This window comes from Lepeophtheirus salmonis, chromosome 2 (genome assembly GCF_016086655.4).
Source record: "Lepeophtheirus salmonis chromosome 2, UVic_Lsal_1.4, whole genome shotgun sequence".
Lineage (NCBI taxonomy): Eukaryota > Metazoa > Arthropoda > Copepoda > Siphonostomatoida > Caligidae > Lepeophtheirus > Lepeophtheirus salmonis.
Genome location: NC_052132.2, coordinates 7,008,734 through 7,031,975, shown reverse-complemented (window position 1 = coordinate 7,031,975; position 23,242 = coordinate 7,008,734). Strand labels below are relative to the sequence as shown.

The 23,242-nt window shown below is 31.2% G+C and overlaps 1 protein-coding gene across 1 annotated transcript; it reads left to right on the top strand.

The window, feature by feature from the left end:
* The first annotated feature begins 646 nt into the window (after positions 1–646).
* LOC121132535 (myosin-4) lies at positions 647–22,965 on the top strand. The gene is made up of 27 exons (XM_040727957.2): positions 647–929; positions 981–1,235; positions 2,903–3,059; positions 3,135–3,162; positions 3,220–3,406; positions 4,259–4,421; positions 11,419–11,474; positions 12,085–12,500; positions 12,572–12,726; positions 12,782–13,112; positions 13,172–13,342; positions 14,807–14,956; positions 15,013–15,130; positions 15,245–15,382; positions 15,445–15,899; positions 16,933–17,182; positions 17,245–17,451; positions 17,520–17,909; positions 17,996–18,202; positions 18,370–18,618; positions 18,679–18,849; positions 18,963–19,288; positions 19,341–19,499; positions 19,562–20,010; positions 22,035–22,226; positions 22,296–22,446; positions 22,691–22,965. Exons 1-27 carry the CDS (start codon positions 828–830, stop codon positions 22,848–22,850), a joined length of 5,793 nt encoding a protein of 1,930 aa, XP_040583891.1. The 5' UTR covers positions 647–827; the 3' UTR covers positions 22,851–22,965.
* Positions 22,966–23,242: the final 277 nt, after the last annotated feature.

Genomic DNA, 23,242 nt, shown 5'->3' with positions numbered 1-23,242 from the left:
AATGTAAGATAAAACTTTTTTATAACAACATGAATTTCAATTCAATTGGATAATTTACTTATGTAGGTAACTAATATAATTTTATTCTTCCAGATAATTTGTTTACCTCATTTCACCTTCCAAAAAATAGAAATTTGTAAAGTTTAATGTATTCATTTGATTTTAAATGAGCTGCCAACGCTCCCGCAATTTTTGATATTTCCATAAATATGTTTATTAGCTCACATTCATCTAAACCTGAATATATATTTATGTGTGTGCATGAAACAAATTCCGCCAAAACAAGAAACATTTGATGACTCAGGAGAATTGACCTTTTTCGTAAAGAAGACTATATGGGATTTTAAAAAGCAGGTGCTTTCTTTTCTTCATTGGAAGGAAGAGAGCGTTGAATATCAAGTATTTTGTAATATATATACTTCTATTTACATCATCATTTGGAGAAATTACACTGTAAAACTTGAAATTGTAGAGTCAATTTGACTTAAAGCTGAAGGAAAGCCTTAATCCTTCCAAATGTTTGCAGCCTTTACAGTGCTTGAAATGAGTTTCTTCAAAAAATTAAATACCTGTATATATAAATGTATGTATGTATTTACTCAAGCTAAAAAGAGTAAAAATAATAAGAGGATAGGAATTTGATGATAAGTTCATCTTTGACTCTGGCAGGCGTTAAAGAAAAACCTAAAAATAGGGTATGGCGCGCATTGATTTTAATTATGAGGAAGATACAAATCTGGAAATGATTTCAGTTCGTTAACTGAAGATCAGAGACAACCTACTTCATCTTTGCGTTCATCAAGCAATACATCGAATCAAGAACAACTATGCCAGGAAATGTTAAAAGAGGAGGAACTGGAGAGCCGGATCCGGATCCAACTCCATTCCTATTTATTTCATACGAAGAAAAGCAAAAGGATCTCGCAAAGGCATTTAGGATAATCTAATAATGATATAGAAGTACTTATTTGATTTTATAGGCCTATGATCCAAAACGTTCATGCTGGGTCCCTATCAAGGAAGGTGGCTTTGATCAGGGTGTGATAGAATCTACAGAAGGTGACAAAGTTACAGTCAAAGTCGGGGATGATAAGCGGATTATCAAGAAGGATCAAGTGCAGCAAGTCAATCCTCCAAAGTTTGAACGATGTGAGGATATGTCCAATCTTACTTACTTGAATGATGCGTCCGTTTTGCACAATTTGAAAGCAAGATATTTATCAAAACTAATTTATGTAAGTCCTTTTTTTAACATATACAGGTTTAAGAATCTCAAAAGTTGCTGCTTGTAAATAAAAATCCTGTAATTAAAATGAATTTGCCCGGAAACAAAATTCGACCGCCCACCTTTTTGTCTCAATTGGTTTCTTTATGAAGTAAAAAAAGATATGAAGTATGTTTGTCATAAATAAAAAAGCTTTACATACTAAAAAAAATAACTTTGTGCTTTATGTAATATATTTCTAAAGTTATTTCCCTTGTATTTTGATAAAATTAGACAAAAATAGATAAAAACACATTGAAAAAGTGCTAATATCCTATCCTATATGCCTGGGAAATTAAGAAAGTAAAATGATTCAGATTGAACTGTTGTTTGATCAACTTTCACGTTATTGTAAAAGATCCTTTGTGTCTTTATCTTTTATTTATTTTTTCTTCTCTAAACCTTGTAATTTCCTTCTTTTTTTTTAGTTTGCAAATAGACATTTTAAGGCCATGGTGGCCTTAAAATAGTAAAAAAATAGTAGTATTTAGATAAAATAGTTTGTTTCCGGGCAATAGATTTTGCATCTAATATCATAATATCATTTGTGATGTGCCAGTCCGTATTTATTTGGTCCAGTACTGGTCCTTTAGGGCGTCAGTCCTTTGAACTGTCAATACTATAACTGATTTAAAAAGAAAAAAATAATTTGATTGACGTCATCAAGGACCGAAATGTATAAGTTTTTAGGAGTGATATTCAGGACTGAACTGTACTGGGCCTAGACTGAACTGGCGGGACTGTAGTTTTAAATAAGGACGGACACATTAAGGTTAAATTAACAGCAGTATCCGGTTATATGTGAATCACTTTTTGAAGAACAAAAAAAAAAGTGATTGTCTCCCGTGATACTGCTTGATAAACATGTATTGTCCAATGGTACATCATTACTGTATTTTATATACGATAGCAAAATGAACAAAAACTTTTTTATGCCATCATTTATAAAACTTTTGAATTCCATATTCAATTCTAATAAATCTTGACTACAACAAATCTGCAATTTCCACCATTCTTGGAGGTTTTTTACACTTTTTGTAGGTTTGAGTCAATTTTGAATCAAGAAAATAATTAGTACCACAGACGGAAACTAGTTTTATTATTTACAAAATTTTATGAGTATTTGAAATATGTGCTAATATCTAACATGCAATCGTACAATCTACATAGTATAAAACAACCAAATCTTATGGTTTTGTTTGAAAAAAGAATAACATCTACGTTTTTCAATTGTATTTTTACAGAAATAATTTTTTTTTCGCACTTTAGTTTTATAATTTTTTCTTTCTTAAATATTTTGTGTATTCGTTATAGCTATTTGTGTTCCAAATTATCATATGGAGCGGTATTTTTTTTAATCAAGAAGCAGTGTAAAATTAAAACAAGACATTGTTTTTGATCCATTGTTTTGAAAATAACAAAAGATGCGTATCAATTAGCACAATAACTCACAAACTAAAGAATAAATTGTCATACAATTTTAACAGCTATCTTTTGAATGTTTGTACACACTGAAAAATAGGTGAAATAAAAAAATTAGTACCGCCTATATATGAAGCCCAGGACTTTTGAGCCCTTGTGTCTTTAAAATTTTGGATGATTAGTATTTTTATTTGAAAACATCTACTTTAATTTCAGACTTACTCCGGCCTATTTTGTGTCGCCATTAATCCTTATAAGAGGTTCCCTATCTACACTGAAACTGCCATTAAATTATACATCAATAAGAGAAGAAATGAGATTCCTCCACATATTTTCGCCATTGCAGATGGTGGATATCAGAGTATGTTGACCCGTAAGTATCCCTCCAAAGTATGACGCACAAGCTTATTAGTAATATAACTTATCAAACCCATTCTTTAACTTCTAGACCAAAAGAATCAATCCATTCTTATTACGTAAGTTAATATTTATCCTTTATTTAAAATAGTAAATTATATTTTTAAATTCTAAAGGGGAGAATCTGGTGCAGGGAAAACTGAGAACACTAAGAAAGTAATTGGATATTTTGCATGTGTTGGGGCAACAGGCAAGAGTTTGGATGGTAAAGCCTCCTTGGAAGATCAAGTGGTACAAACAAATCCTGTATTAGAAGCATTTGGAAATGCAAAAACAGTTAGAAATGACAACAGCTCCAGATTTGTAAGTATATTTGAGACTGGTAAATACAGCGCTAGGTAATTTTACCTCTGGAGATTTTGCCTTAGAGCCGTTTTCCTCAAGGATATTTCACCTTGATACATAAAGAAATAAAACTTATTCGTCGCTTTGTATCATTTTTGTTCAAATTAAATTTCCCTTGGAATTTTTAATCAAAATAAGTCAATTCAACCGTCATGACGTTTCATTCTATGAGCCACCAGATGCTTTGATGAGGGGAAATTTAACATACAATGTTAAACCTTAACATAGCATTATAGTATTTTCGACTTTCAGAACATTTTATTCAATATTTTTTGCAATATTTTCTAAAATGAACCAATTATCGATGGTTTTTTTTTGACAACAGTATTTTAGATGCATTTTTTTGTAAGTACGAAAATGATTTTGGTAGGTTCTTGTTCCTCTTTACAATGGCACTAAATGGTTTTAAGTATTTTTTTTTTTTTTTTTTTTTTTTTTTGAAAACTACTGCAAAACAGTTCTTTACAATTTTATTTGCAAATTTCGATATGGGATTTCCCCCCCCCATATATATACATATATTTAAGCTGCAGTGTCTCGCATTCATCACTAGTCATCTTCAGCGCCGACTGTCCAGGCCTCCGTGTACAGCATTACACGTAAATTACAAACTAGTTATAAAAATATATTGTGTCAAAAAAGGAAGTAAATATCCAGGGATACATTTCAAGAAGTGAAGTTACAAGGAATGGAATGTATTAACTAATAACAAATAAAATGAATAATCTATTTATTTCTATTTCACATTCAATAAGCAAAGATATTTACATATAAAATTTGATAAATACTTAACTTTAATTTCTTTTAAAGGGCAAATTCATTCGAATTCATTTCAATCAAGCGGGGAAATTGTCTGGAGCAGATATGGAAGTGTACTTGTTAGAAAAGTCAAGGATCACCTTTCAACAGCCTCTAGAGAGAAGTTATCATATTTTTTACAATCTCATGTCTGATGCAATCCCTGATTTGAAAAGTAAGTAACAACTGTTAAGTGTACAGATCATATTTCCCTGAATATATTACAAGTACATATACATAAACAAAATAGGAGAATTTTGTTTCTTCATATATAAACAAATATGTTAGATTTTGACAGGCCATTATTTCATTGACATATTTGAGTCCGTTAAAGGCATTGTATTCAAATTTGCAGAATGAAATAAGATACTCAATCATTTTAGATATAGTTTAAAACCTTTACTTAATTTAAAAAACTTATATTGGCCCCGATAGGAGACTTTTCAACAATAAAATATATTAATTTCTAATTTTTTATTAAGGATACTTTAAATGTAATTTTCGACACACAAAGGGTTAATTAGAATAATATATTCATAAAAATTATCAATAACTCTTCAAATAACACACTTACTTTTGAGAAAAATCCTTCTAGCTTGCTTTTGTACTGACAGTCGACAAATGTGATCAGTTAACACAAGAGCAAGCTATAATTGATTGTCACAAAAAAAAGAAAAAAGAAGATAAATTGATAGATTATATTTGAAAGGCGATATCGGAGTTAAATTAAGTCTTATTCATCAAATAAAGGCTTTTAAGTATAGTGTATATTTTTGACTTTCTACTTTCATCTCACAAATTTGAAAAAAAGTCTATAATTGACTCAAATATGTTTATGAAATATTGGACTGAATGAAGTAAAAAAATAAATTGGGATTTTATCCTTTTATTGATATATGTTAAAGATTGTGTTTATTTTGACGTACTACATATGTTGTTTTTCATTAGTAATAAACAATTTGTTATGTGGATGATATTGCAAACATATATAATCTAAATTGACATCTACCTGGGTAGTTGTCGAAAGACAAGGAGGGGAGGGGGGTATTATTCTATATTTAAGGCCCATTTAAGTGATTTTAATTAAAATACATATTTACGTAAATGCATGTTATCTATATTTAGAATTTACAAACATATAAGCAATGTAATTACTTTTGCGCGTAAGAAATAACAAATTATAAAATTAACTAAAATACAAAAAAAGAGATTTTAAATCCGGTACAAGGTTAGAGCTCTATATCATGGCAACCCTGCGATCGATGGTTATAAAAGTATGCTCATCAGATTCAGCTGACTAAATTGATGTGAAAAAATTAGTGATCTACCGCGAGCCGAATTTTATCACACGAGTATTTTCGAGTTTAATAAAAAACAAAAACTAAAGGAATTGCGACCTGTACTCCTTACTCGCCTGAATACCTTTTACTTGCTAGAATATTCATTACTTGCCTGCACACACGATACTCATCCTAACACTTTTTCCTCCCTAAAAAACTCGTCAGTCAAAAAATCATATTTTTAATGAATTATGGAAACTTGTCATTTAAAAATTTGTTTAGTTCTCTAGAGGACTCTGTATTTGTAATTGATTATATTATATCTGACTATAACACATTTAATATAAGGCACTGATGACCATACAAAATTGTTATCGTAATTTATGTTCCACAGATTAATCCAAAAAATAGTTTAACTTATTTTAATCGTGGTCATAAGCGTAGTTCAACAGTTTATATAGTCAATAAATTTATATTTGACTATAGTCGGGCTATTACTTCCCTCAATTACGTTTTTAGTGTCACCAATGCTTATTAATATGAATGCACATTAATGATAATTATAGGGAAAATAGACGGCTAAGTAATTCCAGGCAGTGTCGTGTACTCCCGCTAGTCTTTAAAAAAATCAAAGAAAGATTATTTTTAAGCCGAACTGGGATTATAAGTACACATTGGTAAAAAGTCAACACATTTCTATCTGCGGGAAACCCTAAATTCTATATTTCACAGAGGAAGGAAGCAAGTCTAAGGAGATTTACATGTTATAATGGGCTCGAAAACGAAAAAAAATCCTAAGGTTTGACGAGTTCTGAATAATACTCTGCTATTTAATCCCAGAAGCCAAGTTTTTGTGTCTTTTTGTATTTACATAATAATTATAAGTACTAATTTACGAGTTTCACTTGTGGGACATCACAAGAAAAAATCCAACATTCTTGAGATTTCCTCCAAATACGCAGACTGTTTGGTCACTATTGTGTGCCTCTGTGACAGACGCATATAATTATATTGGTGTTAACATTTTAAATTGGTACGGTTTGTCAAAATAGGGTAATTTCAACCGGATTTGTTGATGCCTTTACGTTTTGAACAAAGAAAATTGTAATGTACATTATCCTTAAATTTTCCGGATTTTCCAGAAATAGATTGATTCTTATTGATCTAAAAGTAATTAACATCTATAAAAGACTAATTTATTTTGAGCCAAAAAGCATGGTAGACATACTCGTAAAGATATTGGGTTGTAAATTATAAGCTTTTTTGTCATGTAAAAATAGAAAGAGAAAATTAACATATTAATCCAATCAATTAGAAGAATATTTGAGAGGAGAGTAGATTAGCTATAATTATGTTTCACCAAATTAGCTGCAAGGAGCTGTAAGATGAAGGAAATAAACACAAGTCCCACCCCGCATCAAACTAGAACAAAGGTAGGAATGACTCTGTTTTTGATCATCCATCATACTCAGAGACCAACAAGGACTTGTACTTATAACACCTCAGTGATCCTCCTTCTTATTTGAGAGCACATACACTCCAAGCTGTACTGTATGCTTATTTGTTCTCTCCTTGAGTATTAAAAAATAATGATAATAGTTTTAAAAAATAAAAAAAGACACCCCTCATGTTACCAACAATAACAAAAAAACTAAAAAATGCTTTGGATTTCCAATCCTATTTACACGTATAAACAGTGAATCAAATCGTGTGCATTTTGGGTCTGTTAAAAAAACAAGAGTCATCGTGATAATCTAAACAATTTAAAGAATGTTTTGAAGGAAAACTGTCATGGCGTTTAATTACATCAGCTACAAGTTGTTATGTATTTAAGTGGGCGGGGGCTAATGCAAATGTTTAATCCGGTTTTGTTTATGTCCATCATAGGTTGTATGTTGTAGAGATAGACGTTCACTCCTCAGGAATTAAATGCTAATGACAAAAGCATTATGAAAAGAAAATTTTGTGTTAAGTCAGCCAACTCCAAAAAACTGGTGACCTTAAAAAATTCACCCGATTTTCATTACATCTTATAACTCTCAAACAAATCCTCAGTGTTACTCCCCCACCCCCTACTTTATATTTGATATTTAGTAAGAAAAATACGGTATATTTTTTAGCTTGTCCGTTTTTGTTTTTTTAATTGAAAATCTGAAGAAAGACTTCTATTTCCCTCAGCTGTTGTCATTTATATTGAACTCCTGATTTGAGAATATCCATTTTACTCATAAGAAAGTACTCAGAATTTTCAACACAATATATCGAAAATGAATAGAATAATATTCTATTAAAAAATTAAAATTTTAGAAGAAAATACACTTTATTTAGCAAATCTCATTTTGAATTATTATATATAAATTAAATTATCTAGTCATTTCAAAATTATGAAATAGGCCTATTTTATGTATAATTGATTAATGATTTTCCAAATTGTTTTTTGAACAAAACATAAAATGTATACAAATAAAAGTTTAATAAACTATCTTTAATTAAATCATTTTTTTAAGCTTTTTCTCTTTCTAATAACCATAAATTATTGCAAGGTCATGTCAGATAAAGTCATAAAATTTTTAAATTTGAGAATAGTAGTTTTCATTCAACAGTTATTCTCTTAGTAAAAAGTAATTAATGAACAGGAAACTATATATATATTATATATTGAAAGGCATTTGTTTGCTTGAAGAATGTACTTTTTACTTAAATATATGCTTACATGATTTTTTATTCTGGACGTCAAAAAACTTCTTGAAATCAACATTATTTCATTTAAGATTATTTGTGAAGTACGTATCACAAATAGGTCCCACAAATATAAAACATTACAAAGTATCATTTAAGACTTGTTTTGGAATTTAATAGTCCAAAATTTATTTAAAATTATTTCATAATAGAATATATTAACCCTCTGTTAAAAAACAACCAAATTTATCAAAATCCTTTTTATTCCGTTGAATTTACATTTTATTCGCAATACAATTCAGTATGCTCCTGAAACATTCCATTTGATTATATACAATACTTTATTTATCTAGATAATGCCTTGTTTATGATTTATTTGTATATTCAGCCATTTTTAATCGAGGTTTAGTAAATTTATCTAATAAATAATATCTGTCTTACTTAGAAGTTATTACTTTGATTTTTTTTTTACTTTTTATTTCTTGGATTTTTCTTCTTTTTTCTTTTCTTTTTTTTTCAAAATTATCATATTGTTGCTATTATTTTTTATGTATACAATATAAACAAATTCATCAAAACTGATTGGTACTGATTTGATTTCCAAAATCTATCTAAAATTCATTTATGATAATCACATATTTTATTTTTATGCTTTTATAATTCGATTAAACTCTGTGTGTGCCAGATAAAGAGTTAAGGACCGGTCCCAGGGACTGATAGTTTTGAGGACCATTGAGAAAGACTTACAGTCGTAAATAGTGGCAAAAATCGATAGGACAGTTACTAAGATTGGACTAGACTTTATGAATAAGGAGTACATAGTGGTTCATAGATCCAGACAGAAAAAAAAACGGTCCATATTTTATTATTTCAATATAGGATAAAATTTCGCTCTTCTATCTGAGATCGCGGTTTGGTCAGCGTAATATCACTTAAGACATACCCACAAAAAAAAAAAACAGTCTTGGATCGAGGCTCAACACTAATATGCACCTACAACGTACATATTCAATTAAGCAGTTTGATGAACAACTTTTTTTAAATTTTGATTAAATCTAGTGCAGAAAAGTTGTCATATGGAATGAAAGTTACCTATGCTAAATTGCATTGTCCTAAAGGTCATCTTTAGGTCGCATATCTTGATCAAATTATGAAAAAAGGCAAACACTCTTTACTTAGCGAAAATAGATATTAAGAAGACATTTTTAGTTATTTTGCATAAAATAATTTTGACAAAAATTTTGTGAACCTGTATATTTTTTTCTTCAATTATCCTTCTTGACCAAAAAAAGAAAAAAAAGTTGGGATAATTTTATCACCTCCTATAGTACGCATCCTTTTTTTTACATTTTCAGAAAGTAATGATAGAAATTATCTTACGTTATTGTTTTTTTCCCCATAGGGTAGCTTAAGAAAAAAACTTTCAGAAGGTTTTTATGGGTTGAATAATGTCTAACATTATTAAAAACTTCAAAATAATTATTATTGCTGTATTTTAATATGAATTGACAAAATAAAGACCTCTCACCCCCTTTCAAACTTTGCACTAAATGTGCTTCCTAAAAACTATATTGTAAGGGAATGAAATTTTGCATATGTTATTTGCCTACCATATCACAAATTTTTTGAACTACTTCTAATCGAAATTGGAGAAAAAATTGAAAAACAAACTGTCCTTCTATTGATGATGACCCAACTTTTCATAATTAATTTATGAAAAATAATTACTAATGTTCTATTTTAATCTTTATAGAAACATATAAAGTTGTTTCCTCTTTCAATATTTAAACTAGATGTGCTATCTAACAATGACAACGTAGGAAAATAAAACATTGCATTGGTTATTTCCAAAAGTTTTTCGAACTAGCTGTAATCGAAAATCGAAAAAAAGTAGAAAGAAACAAACCACCCTAATATTCAAGCAATATTACAGGCCATCAAACTATGTAAAGCCATTATAAAATTCGTTTATAATGGTTTGTGTATGTATATAATATATAGGCAATAATACAAAATGTTGTATAGTGGAATTGAACGATTTGATGTAGGTATGTAGCTACGGACATAGAACTTGAATAACTATGACATTTCTTTCATTTTTTCATACTTAATCATTGTCAAATGCCGTGGAAATAATAATGTTAAAAAAAACGTATTTAATGACTTATGGGCTTTCTTCTAAAAACTACAATTTTTTGCTAAATTGGAAAAATTGTTCAGGAAAGTTATCAAATGATAAAACGATCAAAGTTAGCAAAAAATTTATTGCTGGAACTAAAATTTTAAAAATAAAGTGCAGGGTGAAGCAATGGAATCTAGACCTTAAGATTTCTGGATTTTTCTAGCATATAAGGTATGCAATTTATCTCTGCCGCAAGAAGGATTTTTTTTTTTTAATTTAAAGATAAGGATACGGTTTGCAGTGTTACGGAAGACCTTGGTGGAGGCTAAGGACCCTAGGAAGTGATCACAAGAAAGGAGTTATCCGAGCACTTAGGATATTTGACTCCCGACATTCATCTGATGGATTATTTTATTTAGAGCTACCTTGAGTTATAGGTCAACAAACATCCTCACACCACCAGGAAGTCCTTGATCGACTCCATCGTCCAGGAATGCAATTATATATATCGGATTCTAGTTTCCAGGGCCAGGTTTAGGACACCAATCTAGGCCGTTACAGAAGCCATCAGAGACTTCATTTACTAGTATATATTTTCAATGATTGTATCAGCTGCTCAGTTTTTGTTTTTTGAATTAATCTTAATTAATGATCATTTTATGTTAATTTAATCGTATTTCTATATTTTAGCCAAAAATAACTATTACATAGGAAAGAATAAGATATTTTTCTTGAATTATTCTACTTTTCTTGTTCATATGTAATCAATCCACAAAAATAAATACAAATTTATATATTTCATTGAGATTTTCAGTACATATATCTTTGATTTAGTTCATGGGAGTCAAGTAGTACTGATACAATTGCTTAGTCTTTCTATGCATAATGTCATTTGATGAAGTTTAAATAAGATATATAGCGAAAAATTATTCATTTTATCTATTAAAATACTAATTTTAAGCCCTTAAATGGAGTCTCCTTTAATGATGATGCAATTTAAGACGTCAATGAACCCGCTCTATTAAAAGATTAATTTTAATTATTATTGAATTAATGTAAGAAACACTTATTTTTATTTATTACTATTACAGAAATGTGCCTCCTCTCCAACAATATAAAGGACTATCATTATGTATCCCAAGGAAAGGTATACTGATTAATTAGATTTGAAATTTTAGCCACTCTTAATATTTTTTTTGATAAATTGAACTAATATGTTTTTTATTTTTGAATACATAAAGGTATTGAGTGCTGTCTTTGTCCTTATTTATTTGGTCCTGTCCAGTGTCAGGACTGGTCCTATCAGTCCTGAATACCGTCCGGTCCTTTGGATTCCCTAGAACTGATTAAAAAAAGGGAAAATTAAAGTTGAGTAACGTCATCAATGACTGCACATGATAAGTTTTAGGACTGATATATAAGACTGAACTGGACGACACTGCAATTTTCAGTAATAAATAAGGATGGACACAACACGAAATGTATTCACTCTTACGATTCACTAATTAAAATTGTTACTTCTTTTAAGATTTCGATAAATGTGTTCCTTCCAAACTCATATCAGTAATTACAAAATAGCTAAAGATTAATTCCACAAAAAATAAAAATAAATCTTTTAAGTTCCATATTTAGTTCTAACTAGAGTATGTTTGCTTGGTATTGCCCGTACATTAAAAAATTAGAATTTAATTCTGAATTATTCTGTTTCATACAAAAGAAAAAATAAAGAACACAAAATATTCATATTGATATTTTAGGTGAATGTAGAATCTATTGACGACAAAGAAGATATGCAGTTTGCAGATGAAGCTTTTGATATCCTTGGCTTTAGTAAAGAAGAGAAGCAAAACGTCTACAGATGCACGGCTACAGTAATGCACATGGGTGAAATGAAGTTTAAGCAAAGGTCTTCGAAAGATGATCAAGCTGTAAGCGAAGAAAATAACCCAACAGCTTATAACGTAGCAAGTCTATTGGGTATTGATGAAGACATACTATGCGATAACTTAGTTCAACCTAAAATTAAAGTTGGATCTGAATGGGTCACAAAGGGTCAAAACGTATCTCAAGCATATAATGCAGTGGCTGGAATAGCTAGGGCTATTTTTGAAAAACAATTTCGTCACTTGGTTGCTAAATGTAATGAAACCCTTGTTGATCCATCAATGAGAAGGTATTTTTAAGTTTTCTTTCCATATGGAATTTTGTACAAAATTTTTACAAAAAAATAATTATAATTTAAAGAATCACTTTTATTGGTGTTTTGGATATTGCTGGATTCGAAATTTTTGATTACAATGGATTTGAACAACTCTGCATTAACTTTTGCAATGAAAAACTTCAACAGTTTTTCAACCATCATATGTTTGTCCTTGAACAGGAAGAGTATGTTCGAGAGGGTATACTATTTTTTTTAAACTAAGACTAAGAAAATTTACAGCATCCATTTTTTAGGAATTGAATGGGCCATGGTAGACTTTGGTATGGATCTTCAAAAGTGCATTGATATGTTTGAGAAACCAATGGGAGTTTTATCAATTCTTGAAGAAGAGTCCCTTTTCCCAAAAGCGACAGACAAAACATTTGAGGAAAAGTTGTTTGCTAACCATATGGGAAAATCCCCCACTTTTCAAAAACCCAAACCTGGGGGCCCAGATAAGGATGCCCATTTTGCAGTTGTTCACTATGCAGGAACAGTGTCGTATAATCTGACCAACTGGCTCGAAAAGAATAAGGACCCTTTGAATGACACAGTTATCGATCAAATCAAAAATGGCAGTAATAAGTATGATTTTTATTTCATGTGTCGTCCATATTATTTTAAAATATATATCTTTTATATAGATTGATAGTCGAAGTGTTCCGTTCTCATCCTGGTCAAAGTGGGGATGATTCTGGAGATTCACGTTCTGGTAAAAAGAAAAAAGGTGGCGGAAAAACTGTTTCATCTTTTTACAAGGAACAGCTTATTCATTTAATGACTACACTTCATGCTACCGAGCCTCACTTTATTCGGTAAATACCTTTGATAAACAATAATTAGATTAGGGATTAATTTTACGTTCTCATATAAAAGGCTTGATAATAAATCAGTCTAATTAGTATCTAAAAATGTGTTAAAGTTATAACTGTAAATACTAAGCATTTTTTAGCGGGTGAGTTTCTTTGTTGTCGGAAACCTGGACAATGTTTTTTTTTATATTTTCTATAACAAAGTAATTCTTAGAAATATTTTTGTGGGAGCAGGAGTAGGAAAAGTGTGAATTCCGTTCATTTCACAGCTGTCCATCTAGTTTAATAAAACGTCATGTCCGTTTTGCTGCCCTCATCTGAAACATTCTTCCAATTGAAAGGGGTGTCTTGTTAATTTACGAGTTATTTTTTTTACATAGAAAAAGTGCTTACAATTTACAACCCTTATAATAGACACCTTTATAAATAATATAGAAGTTAGAAAAGAAAACAGGGAAAACCAACTTCTAAAAAAATAGATTGGGAAGTTGCCTTATTAAATAGCTTTCTTTTTTTATAAGTTGGTGTCTTTTAAAGAAACATTTCAAGATATACAAGTATTAGTGTACAATAGTTATTTTTGTTGGGTGTATCAAAACTATTTCCTGATCCCTCTAAATGCTAATATCTGGATGTCGTGTGGACTGCCATTAAAACTTCGGACGGAATGTGATAGCTTAGAATCTACGCTGTTGATTTTCTTCGTTTTGTTTTGTTATATCAAAACTATGGAGCAGGTGAATAGACTAAAAGTTCCTGCTTTGCTCGCCACGGGAGTCACAAAAAAACGATATTGTAAAGCAGACCAATATAGAACCAAGACAACGTCAAAAAACGTCTGAGAGCCGAAGAATTGCTGACCAAGAAGTCTGGAGGTGATCACTCCATAAAAAAGTCATCATCTTTGATTAAAGATGCCGTATAGCTGAACGAAGGAAGTCCATGAGATTACATGCCAAGGATCCAAATGTTTCAAAACACACAGTCAGGAGGGCTATCAAAAGGAGAGTGGAAGTCTTCATTGATGAAGAATAAGCCCCTTCTCACGGACACCATCAAGTCTAAACATCTTATTTGTTCTCAAAAACTACTCAATCATCTAGTTAGTGATTGACAATCGGGGCTTGGACTGTATGACCCAGTGTTTAATCGTCGAAATGATTGGTATATTGCATTCGGGAAGTTCCTGAGTGTCCACTAGAAAATACCCACCCTCAGTCCTATGCCAATGGATGTCATATTGAGCAATAATAAACCTAAACCGCACGTAAAAAAGTATCCAAATAAAAAAAGGTGTAACGCCATTAGACTCCTGAAGTACATATTTATTGATTAATTTCGGGATTCCAAATATGGAAATAATTTTGAAACACCCAGTATGTACACCAGATTATAAATTATATATATTGTCTTACTTCCGTATGTAATAAATTCAACTAATTCACTTTCTAATTGTTATATTAATAGCTGTATTGTTCCCAATACTCATAAACAAGCCGGTGTCATTGATGCAGGCCTTGTCATGCATCAACTTACTTGCAATGGTGTCTTGGAAGGAATCAGAATTTGTAGGAAAGGTTTCCCAAACAGAATGATTTACGAAGAATTTAAAAACAGGTAAATATACATTTTTATTGCAAAATATGTATGTATCAGCATATTTACTTTTCAAGATATAACATAATGGCAGCTAAAATGATGGCAAAGGCAAAGACTGATAAATCAGCCGCCAAATGTCTTTTTGATCTTGTTGGGTTAGAACAAGAAAAATATAGACTAGGACACACCAAGGTAACTATGTCATAAATCTGAGAATAATTCTGCATAAAGTCGATAAACTGGTTAACTTGTAATTGACTAAATTTGAAATACTAGAAAAAACCTGAACCCCATCTTTAATTCCAGGTATTTTTTAGAGCTGGAGTTCTAGGTATGATGGAAGAGCTTCGTGATGATAAAGTCTCCGAGATTCTTAGCTGGTTACAAAGTACAGCAAGAGGCTCAATGTCTAGAGTAACTTTCAGAAAGATGCAAGCTCAAAAGGTATGCTTATTGTGGTATTTTGTTGATTGACTCATAATTCTCAACTTTATTGTAATGTACAGATGGCTCTGTACTGTGTACAAAGGAGCATTCGAAATTTCATGATTGGAAAAACATGGCTCTGGTGGCAGCTTTGGTTAGCTATCAAGCCAAATTTAAGAAGTTCAAAATTTGCAGAAATTAAAGCAACCCTAGAAGCTAAAACCAAAGAAGCAGAGAGTCAAATAAGCGGAGTAAAAAAAGACAGGCAACAAGCAGAATCCGCAAATGAAACACTGAGATCGGAGACTCAAGAGTTGGAAGACAATTTGAGTAAAGGTAACTCTCTTGTAAGAGACATGGAAATGAAGGTAAAAAGAATCGAAGCCCAGAAAAAAGAATTGGACAAACAAGTGAATGAAGTAGCTAAACGGCTTCAAGAGGAAGAGGAGACTTGTAATGCAATCAACAATGTAATACGAAAGCTTGACTCAGATTCTAAAAGACTGAAAGACGACTCTCGTTCAATGGATGCTAAGTAAGTATTAAAGCATATCCAATAAAAATTTAGCTAAATAATATAATAGAAGATAACCCCCCTTCCCTCCCACAAATCATCGGTGTTAATCTGATTTGATGAGCTATAGAGTACTTTAGCTCGAGGCTAATATTTCATATAAAGTCATATTCATTTTTTTAGATATATATAAAGTACTTCCCTTTTTTACTTTTATAAAATGAGTTAAAAAAACGCTTACGAAATTTAATTATTTTTATAGAGTTCTCCCTGTATATTAAAGTTCCTTTTTTTCTTTATACTGTATTGGTATTTTATATACATCAGGAACCTCTATATACAGTGCACTCAGTGACTGTTTTTCACACATGCAGACATTCATAGAAATAAACATTCCTTTATGAATAAGATATGGTTATGAAAAAACTCATTGACTAGAAACGGAGTATTTTATAGTTTATATAGATAAAATAAACTTTTTGTTGTCAATATGTAGAACTATTTTTTTCATAGTTGCCTGTTTAGTTAATCTATTTTCAGAAAAAAATTAGTTTGTCTTTTGTTTAATACGAACATAATTAAAAAAATAAGTGTAGAGTCAAAATACTCAAGCTTTCTATTTAATGAAATACCATGATAAATATTTAATTAACCCCAAGTGCAACTCTGTAAAAATGAAAACATATATTAATTTCTAGTGTTGCGTAAGTCATTATTTATTCGGTCCTGTCCCGTCTTAGGGATTTGTCACTCAACTTTTTTGCTTCCTTTTTTTTTATTGGTTATTTTTCAGACTGTCAAAAATAACTGATAAAAAAAAAGGAAGCAAAATAGTTGAGTGACATCATCAAGGACAAAACAAAATAAGTTTTAGAACTGATATGCAGGACTGAACTGAACGGAACAGCAGTTTTCAGTCCTAAATAAGGACTGACACAAAACAATTCATGTAATTAAATTAAAAAACAGGTCATATATAAACTTTGAGATAAATTTTATAAATAAATGCAATGAAAAAGTCGGTACTTAAACAAAAATATTTTATTTGTATAAGAATTCAACAATGCGAAGAAGATCGTGAAACGAAAGATTCACAGATAAGAAGTTTGAAGGAGGAATTGATTCATCAAGAGGATTTAGTTAATAAACTAATGAAAGAGAAAAAAATGTCAGCAGAAAATAGGCAAAAGACAGAGGAAGACCTTCAAATAGCAGAAGATAGAACAAATCATCTTAATAGATTAAAAGTAAAATTAGAACAAAATTTGGATGAAATTGAAGACTCAGTAGAAAGAGAAAAAAAGGTAGTGCCTATTTTTTTGAACAAAAATATAAATGAAATTTGTTATGTTATATCCCATTCTAGGCAAAATTAGATATTGAAAAAACAAGACGTAAAATTGAAGGAGATCTTCGATGTAGTCAAGATAGTGTCGCAGAGTTAGATAGGGCAAAGAATGAAATTAATCATGCAGTTCAAATGAAAGAAAAAGAACTGTCTGCATTGGCTGCAAAAATTGAGGATGAACAGAGTTTGGGGAATAAACTACAAAAGCAAATGCAAGAACTATCGGTAAAACAAATTTTAAATCCAATAATACTTCTTTGTGAATCTATTACAACTTTTTACCAAAATATTAGTCTCGTTTATCGGAACTCGAAGAAGAACTCGAAGTTGAAAGAAGTCTGAGAACAAAATCTGAAAAAGGAAGGCAAATTCTTAGTCGCGAATTGGCAGATTTAGGAGAAAAGCTGGAGGAGTCTGGGAATGCAACATCCACGCAAATTGAATTAAATAGAAAGCGAGAATTAGAATTGGCGAAATTAAAAGAAGAGTTAGACAATAGTGCACTTCAGCATGAGAGTGCATTGGCATCACTCAGACAAAAGCATAATGGAATTATATCTGACTTAGGAGATCAAATTGATCAAGTGAACAAGGGAAAAGCAAAGGTTGAGCAACAAAAAAATGTACTTATCATGGAAATGAATGATACCCGCGCATTGGTCGAAGATCTCAGTCAGGAAAAGGTACCTTCAAAATATATTATTTATGATATCCTTTCACAACATCTTAAAAAAATATCATAACAGTAATCCATTTTTTGTCTTTTTAGAGTAACATTGACAGACAAAATAAAATGCTTAATGCAGAGATCAGTGATGGTTCGCAAAGAGTTGATGATCTTCAAAACTCGTTATCGGAATCCGATATGTCCAGAAAGAAATTGAATTTAGAAAAGTCCGATTTGGAAAAGCAAACTGAGGATGCTGAAAATCAACTTCAAATGTTGAAGAAACTCAAAACTTCCTTAAATACGCAAGTATGTCATTTATTATTACTCGTGGGCTCCTAATAGACTAGGAGAAAGATACACTGTATGGTTTGTTTTTTTTCGATAATTTTCTCCGTGCAATCAATTTAGAAACCCACGAGTATTTAGCCTACAAAAAGAGAGATAAGCTACATAGCCTTCTTAATTTCTATTAGCTGGAAGATATACGCAGATTGGCAGACGCAGAAGCTCGTGAGCGTGCTACCCTTTTAGGTAAATTCAGAAACCTCGAGTCGGACCTTGAAAATATTCGTGAAAGAATTGAAAATGAAAATGAGGCAAAAGGTGAAATACAAAAACAAATGTCCCGCGCCCTTGCTGAAACTCAAGTTTGGAAAACGAAATTCACCACAGAAGCAGTAGCAAGAATTGAAGATTTAGATAATGCTAAAAGCAAAATCATAGTAAGAAATAAAATATCCAATTCAATATACACACGCACAATTTCAACTATGAATTTACAGGCAAGGATAGAAGAGGCTGAGGAATGCATTGATGGTCTTCAGAATAAAGTTGCAACAACCGAAAAACTTAAGACTAGGTATCAAATGGACCTTGAAGACCTCCAAGTAGAATGTGAGCGTGTTAATGCCCTTGTGGCTGTTGGAGAAAAGAAACTCACAACTTTTGATAAGGTAAGAAGACAAATCTGAGAAGGTTTTTAGGATTTTCAAAAATGATACAATATAAGTTTAAAGACATTGCCTTAAAAAATATCATTTTGTATTGCCATTTCCACTTATGTAAGGTCGTTAATGAATGGAGAATGAAATGTGATGACTTATCAACTGAATTAGACGCATCTCAAAAAGACTGTAGGAGCCACAGTTCTGAGCTATTTAGGTTACGTGCTGCTTGGGACGAAACTGTGGAGCAATTGGATACAGTTAAACGAGAGAATAAAAATCTAGCAGATGAAATCAAGGACTTATTGGACCAATTAGGAGAGGGAGGACGATCCATTCATGAATTGGATAAACAAAGGCGAAGGCTTCAGATAGAGAAGGAAGAATTACAATCTGCTTTAGAAGAAGCTGAATCAGCTTTGGAACAAGAGGAGAATAGGGTTATTAGGTATGATTTTATTATTTTTGATTTTATTTGTCAAACATATATTTCATTGAAGGCTTCAAATGGAAGTAGCTCAGGCAAAGCAGGAAATTGAGAGACGTTTGTCTGAAAAAGAAGAAGAATTTGACAACACTAGAAAAAATTATCAAAGAGCAATCGACTCCATGCAAGCTTCATTAGATGGGGAAATTAAAGCCAAACAGGAAGCTCTTAGGTAGTTACTTGATAAAATAATTCTTTTGAAGGGCTAAAAAAAAAATTATATAATATTATTAGAATTAAAAGAAAATTGGAGGAAGATATTAATGAAATGGAAATGGCCTTAGACCACTCCAACAAAGCTAATGCTGAAGCAATGAAACAAATTAAAAGACACGCTGCTCACTTATTGGAAGTTGAGACTTGCGTAGAAGAAGAATGCAGAGCCATTGCTGACATACAGGATCAGATTGGTAGCTCTGAACGAAAGGGTAATGTTCTGGCAGCTGAATTGGATGAGTCAAAAATGTTGCTTGAAACAGCGGAAAGAGCTAAAAGATCCGCGGAATTGGAAGTATCAGAGAGTAGAGATGCTATTAATGAACTAACAAATACAAATTCAATTATGGGTAACCAAAAAAGGAAAAAAGAGTCTGAACTGAAGGCTCTTCAACAAGAGCTTGATGACTTTATTATTCAAGTAAAGAATTCTGAAGAGAAAGCAAGGAAGGCAATTACAGATGCTGGTAAACTTATTTATTTATAACATTTGTATATATATATCCACTGATGAGAACCCATTTACATTTATTCAAATAAGGGTTATGTACAATGGTCACGAAAGAGTAAAACCATTTGACAATAACTAACTTAGATCAGTAAAAACGAATAAACTTCAGAAGTTAAATGTAATCAAATAAATGTTCAAATGGGTCTTGTTTTGTTTTTTCAAATTTTGATTACGGTTAGTAATTACAGAAATACAGAATTAATCATTATTTAGCATAAAATAATTATAATAGATATTATTCTAAAATATAAAAACATATATAAAGTTTGTTTCTAAGGCAACCTTTATGGAGGAAAAAGAGAGAATAAGATGAATTCGATCATTATTTTCTAAAATATAAAAAAAAGATGCCCTCTATACGCAGATCATCAAATTATCCCAACTTTTTTTTTTTTTGTTTTATTGGATAGTTGTCCAAAAAAAAGTGTTTTTACAATTTTTATAGGTTAACAAAATGTTGTTCAGAAAATATATTATGTTTCTCTTCTTAACACATCGGTCAATATGTCCCGGCCCTAACTACCACTAACAAAATATTTTTCGGAAGTAAAAATATTCAAAAGGTGACTGTCAAAATTTCATGATGTTTGGTCTATTATTTATCGAGTTACAGTGGTTTAAGCGATGCTAATTTTGTTTTTCTTAAAAACGCTGGATTCAAGGCAATTTCGTGTGTTGATTTATCATTTCTTTTGGTGGGAAAAACACCGTTCAAACTCAAGCTTGGCTTGAAAAATGTTATTCGGACTCTGCCCCATCGAAAACATCCATCAAACAATGGCTTGCCAATTTCAAACGTGGTCGTACGAACATCGAACATATGTTGAACGCCCTGGTCGGCCAATGGAGGCGGTTATTCTGGAAAACATTGAAAAAATCCTGAAAATCAGAATGGGCAATCGCAAAGTGAAGTTGTAAGAGATAGCTGACACTCTGAAGTTATCAAAAAGTAGTCTTTACAGCATCATACACGAACATTTAGGGATGAAAAAACTGTTTTCCAAATGGGTGCACCAGAGCAAAAGCAACAACGAGCAGATGATTCAAAGAGCTGTTAGGAGATATTCACGCGAAATAAGAAGAAGTTTTTGCCTCGGTACATCACAATGTATGAAAGATGGATTCACCACTTCACTCTAGAATCAAAACGGCAGTCTGCTGAGTGGTGTGCAGACGGAGAAAGCCGTCCAAAGAATCAAACATCACCGGGGAAGGCCTTGGTATTTTGAGATTAGGATGGAATTTTATTCATTCCCTTCTTGGAACATGAAAAAACAATCAACAACGACTATTAAATCGGTTTGTTGGATCGTTTGAAGGGTGAAATTACCCAGAAAAGAACTCATTTGGAGAAGAAAAAGGTGGTCTTTCAAGAAGACAATGCACCATGTCACAATTCAATAAAAACCCCGCAAAATTGGTCGAATTGCTACCACACCCACCGTATTCTCCAGATCTGGCCCCAGCGACTACTGGCTCTTCGCAGATCTCAAAAAGATAATCCGTGGAAAAATTTGACTCAGATGAGAAAGTGATTGTCGAAACTGAAGCATATTTTGAAGGTCTCGATAAATCGTTCAACACCCGTGGTATCGAAAAGCTAGAGAAACGTTGGAATGATTGTATTGTTCTAAAAGGAGATTATATCAATGAATAAAAATGAATTTGGGCAAAAAATGTTGTTTTCCAATCTAGACTCCGGACTCATTGACCGATGTATTAATGTATTAATGTATTATGTTCCACAAGACAATTTTAGAAAAAACAACTTATTTTACATTTTTTATATGTTAAAAATTTTTCATCAAAACTATTTTTTACAAATCAACTAACAATGTCTCCTTAGTATTCATATTGAGTAAGTAAACAGTTTTTGCATTTTTGACAACTTTTCCGTACTAGCCGAAATCAAATTTTGAAAAAAAGTAGAAAATCAAACTGTTCTAATGTTCAACGTAATTTTTGTAATTGAACTAATAGGTAGGCTAGCGGACGAACTCAGATGTGAACAGGAACATGGTTTTGCATCAGATAAGTCGTGTAAGTCCTTAGGTGCTCAATGTTCTGAGCTGCAAAACCGGTTGGATTGTGTGGAATCTGCAGCCTTGAAACATGGAAGAAAAATAATATCCAAATTGGAAGAGAGACTTCGTTCTCTTGAAAATGAATATGGTAAGACGCTCGTTTAGTGGTATTTTATTGAAAAAGTTGTTCATTTGTTGTTGTTGTTTTTTTGCCCAGGGTTTACACAATCAAAAACTTCAGAGACTCACAAAAATTTCATTAGAACGGATAGAAATATTAAGGAAATGCAATTTAACATGGATGAGAATAAAAAGAACATTGAGAAAATGGGAGAACTTTTGGACAAACTTCAAGGGAAAATAAGAGTGTAAGTTTGCACAAGTCTGCACATTGAGCTGTTATATAGGTAGAACAGTTATAGTTTATTAAAAATAAAACATTTTGACTTTGGCGATAGAAAATAAACAAAATATTATTTGAATATAATAGTTGTATTTACTTAGCTTTTTAACCATGTAATTAAATAAGTAATTTTAGTGACAAATTAAATCAAAACTATTGAGTCATTGTGGTACATTTATGGATAAATAACGTATTTGTTTATTTTGTAGATATAAGAAACAAATAGAAGATGCTGAAGAAATTGCAGCATTGAATTTGGCCAAATACCGAAAAGCACAACAGCAATTGGAAGAAGCTGAAGAAAGATCTCAGCAGGCTGAAAATCACATGGGACGCTATCGAGGATCATCTGTCGGATTTGAACACTAGGGTATAAGTAACAAAGATCACACTCTTGAAAATACATTTATGTAATAAGATTAAGCTTCTTCTACATGTAAATGTTAATTTTTATAATTAATAAATGATATTTCTGCATTAAAAACTGACTTTAATTTCCTCTTATCTGTACCATCAGTCAAAACCATATCCGTGAACATTAATTTTACACACAAAATTTTACAAAAATGTATACTGTATTTTGTTGTACGTTGTCGATGTTTCTACTAGTATTACTCTTCTGAGCTTTAATATAGGTTGAATTTGATTCATTTTACATTACATTGACCGTCTTGTCTGAAATAAAATACCAGAACTAAATCAAATATTTCGAAATAAAGAAAATGAATTGTACCAAAGAAAATATATTAAAAACTAGAAAT